General features: G+C 38.0%; 1 protein-coding gene across 12 annotated transcripts in view; it reads right to left on the reverse strand.

The window, feature by feature from the left end:
• Window positions 1-2,081: 2,081 nt before the first annotated feature.
• The window catches only part of gramd1bb (GRAM domain containing 1Bb), a 100,487-nt gene continuing 94,179 nt past the window's right edge, over window positions 2,082-8,389 (reverse strand). For all 12 annotated transcript variants that reach the window (XM_016662847.1, XM_016662845.1, XM_007575940.2 and 9 more), the window contains 3 exons: window positions 7,690-7,797; window positions 7,151-7,271; window positions 2,082-5,828 (listed from right to left, as the gene is read on the reverse strand). In XM_016662847.1, coding sequence (XP_016518333.1) covers window positions 5,739-5,828; window positions 7,151-7,271; window positions 7,690-7,797 — 319 coding nt within the window. In that variant the 3' untranslated portion in view covers window positions 2,082-5,738. The remainder of the gene's footprint in view (window positions 5,829-7,150; window positions 7,272-7,689; window positions 7,798-8,389) is intronic.

Genomic DNA, 8,389 nt, shown 5'->3' on the forward strand with positions numbered 1-8,389 from the left:
TGTGTGTGTGTGTGAGTGTGTGTGTGTGTGTGTGTATGCCATTAGGAAGGTAAAAAGGAGCCAGTGACACTAATAACTAACTGTATTGACTCCCTGTCTGTATCATGTTACCTATTCTGCACATTTTCTTTGAACAGCTCTTTGTGTTTTAGAGAGACCTGCTCAAAGAACAGCTAGACTCTAGCCATTATTAAATTTTATGATTAGTCAGACGCACACAATTAACTTGAACACCATTGAGATATCTTTTGTGTCAAATTCGACTCATATTACAGGGGAGGAAATACGATAATGCAAGATATCACTTCAGGAAAATGCTCCAAGTGCAGCAAAGGCTGCAGCTGCTTTTGTTGAGTCAGACATTTCTTTAAAGAAGTGATAAAACCACGAGCACTGTAGGTGATGCCTTATCTGGACATTATATCTGCTTTCTCAACTTGTCAAATCCATGTTAAAGCAACATATTTCCAGCAGAAATTCTTCTTGGGGTAAAACGTGTCAGGAAAAACAGATTGGAGAGACTGCAGATTTGCGTCACTGGTGAGCTAAGTGGAACACATTCACGACTCGTGTACAATGTAATACTAAAGGAATGTAGTGTGTTATTTTACTGGGATTATATTCAGTATATCAGAATATGCTTTCTAATGAGGCACATTTGTCTGAAAAGTAGCTTTAAGAAAGTTATAGCTTTACTTTCACTAAGCTCGCATTTATGTTAAAATGTTTGTTTTTATTGGTATGATGTAATACTCTAATCCTAAATGTCATGTTTTCATTAGCTGAAGCAAAAAATCTTTAAAAAGTCTTAGACGTATCACCATGTGTGTAATTAACCTATATAATGTGTTTGACTCAGTGAGTTGAGTTGAGTTAATGCATTAAATTAATTTTTTAAATAATATCCCAATTAACTGAATCTGGCTCTTTATGGCTTTGACAATAATGAAGTTTCAAAATGATACAGATTTTTTTTCCCCTAGCGCATATTGTGTCCATCTTAAATGTTTGAAAGCTTGTTTCTATTTCAATAAATTCAAATAGAAAAAAAAAAAAATAACACATTGACATAGTAATTAATACTTAAAAGTTAACAGCAGTACAAGTAACAACAAGCTCATCTTCACCAGGGAAGGTTATAAAAAGCTTCAATTCCCAAAATAACAGTGCTTTCAGAACATACCATGAATTATCAATCAGTTTTCATACTAAAGTGCAGTGACAGATGAATATTTCATATTGATATGCCATGCAATCTGTCTTTTCTATTCTTCGTAGAATCTCCTCAGACGACGCACAGAGCACGTTTTGTACACCCGATTGTGGAAATTTAGCTATTCACTTGAATTTCTTGTAACCTAAAGAGCTCTAGATAGAAACCTCACACCCACACAGCAAAAAAACCCAACAAACAGCAACACAAGTTGTTTGGATTTTTAAAAATCTTTATTCATACTTCCAGTTTCTACTTCACATGAACCAGAAAGCCACTTCTGTTGTTTTCGGTTTCTCTGAGGCAAAGTCATCAGCAAGTCAAGACCCACGCGCAGCGCAGGCCGGATTCTTTTGTCAGTGTGTTTGTGTGCACACTGCAGAAATACACAATATATACTTAAAGTATATTCATCTTGTGTATAAATCTCACTAAAAGTCTAGAGATGAAAACATCTTCTAGAATAATAATTAAAAAAAATACAGTAGAATTGCTTGTAAAAAGAAATACAGCAGAACATGTTATCTCAAGACACACTTGTAGAAGAGTGTTTGCCAGGAGTTTTGATCAGTGGTCGTTTTCAGGAGGTTGCGCGTGATTCCAGTTGGGTTAACACAGTGCCGCAAGTTCAGCACAGTGGACTCGCCGTGCCGAACTGGGTGTATTCACTGAACCACACAATCTCTTAGTTATCAGTGATATAATAATAATAAAATAATAATAATAATAACAAAACAAAAAACCCACTTGGGCCACCTGTGTTACACAGCAGCAAGAGCAACCATACAATCATTCATTTAACACAGGTTAACTGTGCGAGTGCAAGCTAGAAAAGAGAGACTGAAAGCAAACAAGGATTGATTGTTGCTTATGTTTGTGCAAGTCAAATTTTGCATAACTGTAGCTGGAAATACATCCTGACAACTTGTTTTATCCAAATCGAGCTGTGAGAATAGGCATGGACCGGTTACAGGTATTAAGTTATACCAAGGTCAGAAAACCAGCTAAAAAAAACTTTTCGTTGAGTCGTTCCTACAGTTTAAAGTCAGGAAATACCAGAAACATTGCTGGGGTGATCAGATTTTCTCCAGTTGCTTGGAGAAAACTCTGAACCCTCCACCACCTGTTGCTGTGCACTGCTGGTTAGGTGGCTGAAAGAAGGGGTCCTTCATTTTTCCCTCACTCACAAGAAACACCAATTTGCTTGGAAATATTTCAAGTTGCAGACAGTCACGGAGTAAAGACTCAAAGAGCTCCACCCGCCGTTCCTTTTACAGGGACGTTTTAAAAGCAACAATCTGCGAGCTGCAAGTGCCGTTTCCGCAAAGCAACCAGTGCAGGCCCTACTGGAGCAGAGAGCCCCACTAACAAGCCTGTTAATATCAGATTGTTATCCTTATGTTGCTCTATTAAGAGCGCAGCAGCAAAGAAAAAAAAAAAGTATTACTTACTTAAAAAAATGCACCTAAATTTAGCAGGTGGATATTTTTTGCTTATCAAAATTCAAATAAATTATTACAACAGTATTAGTATAAACTATGTCATTTTAGCAGCAGTAAGAATGATTGATTCTTTTTTGCTATAAGTAAACAAAATTCATGTTATACAATATATATATATATTTTTTTATGTAAATACCATAAAACTGAAATATTGAGATACTGACATTACGAAACCACGAGGACAACAACCCGGCCCATGCCTATCTGACAATACTTTAAATTTTAAATGAAAAACACCTGCTTGGGTAAAAATAACACTTCAAATACCCCTTTAAAAACAAACCTTTAAAGCATCTCGGCCATATTTTTATTTGGAAAAAATATGACATTCCTTCACCATCACTTACATGAAGCACAGCTTCTCTGTTAACTGTGGTAGTCAGGATTTTAAAAGTGAACCCTAAGGAACATCATTTCACATTCAAACTTCTAGATTTTCCTCTGATATCATAACTCTGTGACTTTTTAAAACTACATTAAGCTTAGCAGAAATCCAGTCAAGGAGCTTCTCTCCAAGTTTCACCACGCCCACCATTAAAACACAGAGCGGGGACATCCAGAGTTCACTTTTCCCTTCTTTAGCCTGAAAACATAGAGACATCTGATATTTTTCATATTCGGGATGTGTTTAGGAAAGATCTCAGTTTCCAACAAAACACGTCTAATGAGTTTGAAAGTTGTAAATCACCAGGGTAGTATTTCCTCTACATTCATCTCTAAATGCAACCATTATATATATATATTTTTTTATTCTCTACCTGAAAAGGCCTTAAAGTGCTTCACCGTTTAATGAGGAAATCTTTTCTTTCTTCATTTTTGGAAGTGCTGTACGGGGGGGGGTCTTTGCTAAAGAAACTCTCCAAAGATGCTCTACAACACATCTCCTTTCTTACATATAGATATTTATATATATTTATATATATATATGTATGCATATATATATAGTACATGACATACATGATGAACACTCCATTTAAAACAATGTGAGAAACTGTGATGGTGCAATTCTACTCTTTACTTTTGGTTCAGTTTAGTTGTGTAAAGTTTATTTTCATGCTTTTATTGCACCCAAAACAGACACTTGAAATAAGAGGGAAATTACAATAATCTGGATTACAGGGATAGTTTGGCATTTTGAGACGTGTCATCATTAATGCATTCACTGTTTTTGATCAGTTAGAACTTAAATTTCAAGAGGATTTGAAGGATTCCGATTATCCAAATTTTCCAAATTACTATCTAGTTATTTGCAATTCCAGACGTAGAAGTGGTTAAAAACATGGAGTGCCTTTCTCAAAATGTCAAAAGATTCCTGTTCAGCAAAAAGAGGTCAAGCCACCGGAGTGGTGACGACGGAGCTGCTTACAGAGGGCAAAGGAAGGGTTTTCATCCAAAATATTACATATCCATTTAAATGAGGAAAATCATAAATTTCTTCACTCAATTGGGACCTTCTAATAAATCTTTTTTTTTTTAAATGTGTTAACGTCCACAACCAATCACTTTTTTTTGCAAAAGCAGGAGTTTGTTTTGTTTTCAGATTCTGGATACATCACTTTGGAACAAAACTCTTCTGGTGTAAACTGGACCCCGGTGGGACAATAATGCAAGGCAGCATCCAAAAATACGTTAGCATTCGAAATAAAATAAAGGCAGTCTGGCTGCAGGGAGCCAGCAGAGGAGAAAAAGTAAGAAACATATGAGTGTGGAATGGTAAAAATGTCACACTTTCCAGCACACACGTGTAAGCACACACACGGACCAACACGCACTCTCTCTCACACACGCGCACGCACGCACACACACACACACACACACATAGGAGCGCGAATATAATCGCGCAAATGCAGAATCATACTTGCACACTGGACATGTCACAGACATATCTGGCATGCATTTCGTAGAAGAAAACACTTTTCAATAGAAACTCTAACTTGTCTCGAGCTCTGAGAATTTCTCTATGTACATAAATTAACAATAAATATAGGTCATGTATTTATATATATTTATATTGAAATATATATTAAATAGTGAAATATTCCTATATATTTCAAATATATTCATAGAATGTTTTCCAATTTGAAACATCTGTAAAGAGATTTCATCACAGTTTAGTAATAAAACACGTAAGAATACAGTTCTCCCTACTGGCCCGACTGCAGAGTCCCCCAATTTAAATGTTACGTTGTGTTGAAGATCTGATCAAGTCCTGACAGACTAATACATTCCACTTCGTCAGGACGAGGAGACGTAATTGTAAGTTAGTGGTTAGTAACGATCTGATTGGTGTTGTATGCTGATAAGACCGACTGGGTTCTCAGCAATCCACAGATTTGTAACATTTTGACAGGTCGGTCTGACAGGGAACCAGCCCCGACAGAAACCGTGTAGACCAGGTTCAAACAAGGCGAGGGGTCAGTAAAGCTGACCTCCTGGCTACGATACCAGTTGTTTTGTTGGAACGTCTGCTCGGGATCACCGAGAGGTTTGTTAAAGGGACGCTACAGCATGGACGTTGAGGGAACAATTTTGTTTTTTGGAACAGTCAAGAGATGCTTAAGACTCAAAAAGACACCCATGTCCTTTGACTGGGTTTCTCCTTTTCTGGTCTTTTTTTTCCTGACATACATCGACTGGAACTGGACCATATTGACACTGAGGACTGTTGTCTACATGCATGCAGTAGTTCCTTCTGTATCTCGGAGACTCTCCTGTTGACATGGCTTACAGTAGGATGCACTTGAAAATAATAAAAAGAGCTGAATGGAAACGTTTCCCCTCTGGTGTAAAAAACGAGAATGGTCTCGCATCTTCCCGCGATGCCTGAGAGATGTTGGGAACACCTCCAGCGCTCCCCTCTCTGGGTGCTCCAGAAACTACTACTGTCCTTTCCCCTGTGTCTTTGGACCCGCTCACCGTTGGTCCCACCTCCCTCTCTGCCCTGCTGCTGCCTCCATACCTCTTGACAAACAAAACATGTCCTTATATTGCACGGCACGCCCTCGTGGCCTTGTGGTGGTGTGTCAGTGGTAGCGGCTTTTCTTCTCCTCGGTCTCAGAGCTGTAGTCCCTCAAGCCAATGCCCCGCTGGAGGTTCAGCAACGAGTCTTTCATCTAAAGATGAAAACACCAAGGTGTTAAAAGACAGGGAAAATATTATGAACTACAAACATTTTTTAAAACACAGTGGTCAAACCTCATTTGAACGAGTCTGATATATGGATGTTATTGACAGAATTGCTGTCTTTTGGGGTCTCAGAGCAGACAGATTACAACGCCTTTCAACCGTTTTGCATTGTGTTAAGTTACAACCATACGCTTCTAAATCGACTAAAAAAAGAAGCTCAGAGTTTTTGATGTATTCCATGGGAACTTTCTTTGAGTAATAAAGTATTGGATCATTGTGAAGTGGAAGCAAAACAAACTTGATTCCCAAACTTCTTTTCAAAAATAATCTGACAAACGCAGACACAGGGGGTGTTTGTATTCAGAACCAATCATTCTTATCATTGAATCTTAACGGTTTCCCAAAGGATCATACTGCTTGTACTCAGACTGATGTACAGTGTTAGTTTTCCTCCACATACAGCATTTTGCATATTAGCCAAAGAGTTTTGTCATGTGACAAAATTTAACTCTTAATTTATGGGGTGGGTCCCATATGGTTTGTGGTAAACTATTGACCTGTCAACAGGCTCTCTCACCCGAGCTGTGCATTTCTGCAGCTCATCCAGAGCTGCCATGGGCCTCTTGGTTGCTTTGCTCAGTTATTCAGAAGATTGTGGTTGTAACAAGAAAAAATATGAGAAAGCTCAAGGGGTGTAAATAATTTGTAACACACTGTAATTCAGATATAGCCTCAACTGATTTTTCAAAATACTTGGAAATGTGAAATGGCAAATTTTAATGAGCTACAGAGAAATATTTTCAGCTTCATGCAACTAGTATTTTTTTTTAATTTTTTTTTTTTTTTTTCAGCTTCATGCAACTAGTATTTTTTTTTAATTTTTTTTTTTTTGCAGATGAATGTTGTCACTAAATAAACCTTAAGTTGTGCTTAAAATAGTCACTTTCAATGCTAATTTTATGCAGTGTTTATAATTTCTTCTGTCCATTGTTATTTGTTCAATGCGTGTCCAATAAGTTGCAGCAACTGGTCATCAATCCTTGTTGAACTTTATGTTTCACATCATGGATAAGCTGAGCTGCAGCTTTTAGAAAGTAAAGAATTTTCAACTTTAAGGTGCAGCAGTGAAGTAATAACAGGCCTCCTGTCTCATATTCCTCCACCAAACTCAAGTCCATAGAGACTTTCATGTCTAGTGAAGGGGCCGTTTAACCCTTCAGCTCCAGTTGTGTCAAATTACAGCAGCGCCATGCGTTGGACGTTTCTCATGGTTTGAAGCCCGTGAAACCCCCTTTTAGTGTTGCAGTACCTGGTCCAGCAGAACTACTGACGATTTTATGATTTCTCTCCACTTCTGCAGCTCGGCGTCGTGGTAACGCTGCTGCGCCTCTAGAAGTTGGGCCCACTCCATCTGGGTCTGAGGCAGCTTACTCACACACACACACACACACGCACGCACACATTTAGGCTTCAATATGAGGGTGAAGCCGCTGAAGCATGATTTCCATTTGGAGTGACTGCCAATAAACAGTTCGGTAAATTGTTTCAGTAAGCCCAAAGCTATTCGGGGGTAATTTTAGAAACAGTGTTTTCCTGTCACATGAGCGGCCATATGGATATAGTTTAGTCTGTATGTCTGAGAGAATGTGTATGTATGTGCGTGTGCGTGCGTGTGTGTGTGTGTGTTAGTCTTTGGTGAAAATAACAACAGCAGAACTCTGCTCAGCCTCTTTGCTGATTGGGTTTTGTGTCTCTCCATGAAGGCCATTAATCACTTCGCACTGCTTTCACAAAAGACTCCTGTGTAGATAATAAGCAGGAGGGGAGTGTGGATCCACGCCGACGTACCTCTCCTGAAGCCTCAGGCTTTGCCATGTTGTTAAGGACTGGGCTGAGTACTCGAGCATCCAAAGCTTATAGAAGAGCATCATGTTGAGGAAGACCAGCAGGACCAAGCTAATGAGGACAAGAAGAAAGGAGGAGCGCAGTTAAAACTCCGCTTTTCATTAGAGCGCGTCACGACCGAGCTGAATCATTCATCTGAGACGTGTGAGTTACTTAAAAATTAAAGCTCTGTGCAAAAGCCTTAAATCATTTCTTGTTTCTCCATATTTTTTTTTTCCAAAGAGAGAAGATGGGGGACTGTTGATCCAAACAATTTAGGTTCAGCAGAAGATCTACCTGCTTATCTATCAAACTGATGTGTAACATTATTAATGCGTGGAAAGAATTTAGTCACATAAAGAAGTCAGGAAATATAAATCAATATTAAAGTTTATTTCATAGTTAAAATTCATTACACTTATTTAGCGGTTAAATTTATTATCATTTACATTAAGGTATATTTTCAAATAATTTATTTCATAAAAATAACAGGGATTCAGTGTGGCATAGTAGCGAGAGCCTCACCTTTCTGCCCTTCTTACCTTGAATAAAGACCAATAGTGCCACAAAATAATAATAATAATAATAATAATAAAAAATGCAGCAAACATAAAATAAAACAAACATTCTATCACGAATTCTAAAATGACACATTTTAGAATTA

The sequence above is a fragment of the Poecilia formosa genome, unplaced genomic scaffold (assembly GCF_000485575.1).
Source record: "Poecilia formosa unplaced genomic scaffold, Poecilia_formosa-5.1.2 Scaffold392, whole genome shotgun sequence".
Classification (NCBI taxonomy): domain Eukaryota; kingdom Metazoa; phylum Chordata; class Actinopteri; order Cyprinodontiformes; family Poeciliidae; genus Poecilia; species Poecilia formosa.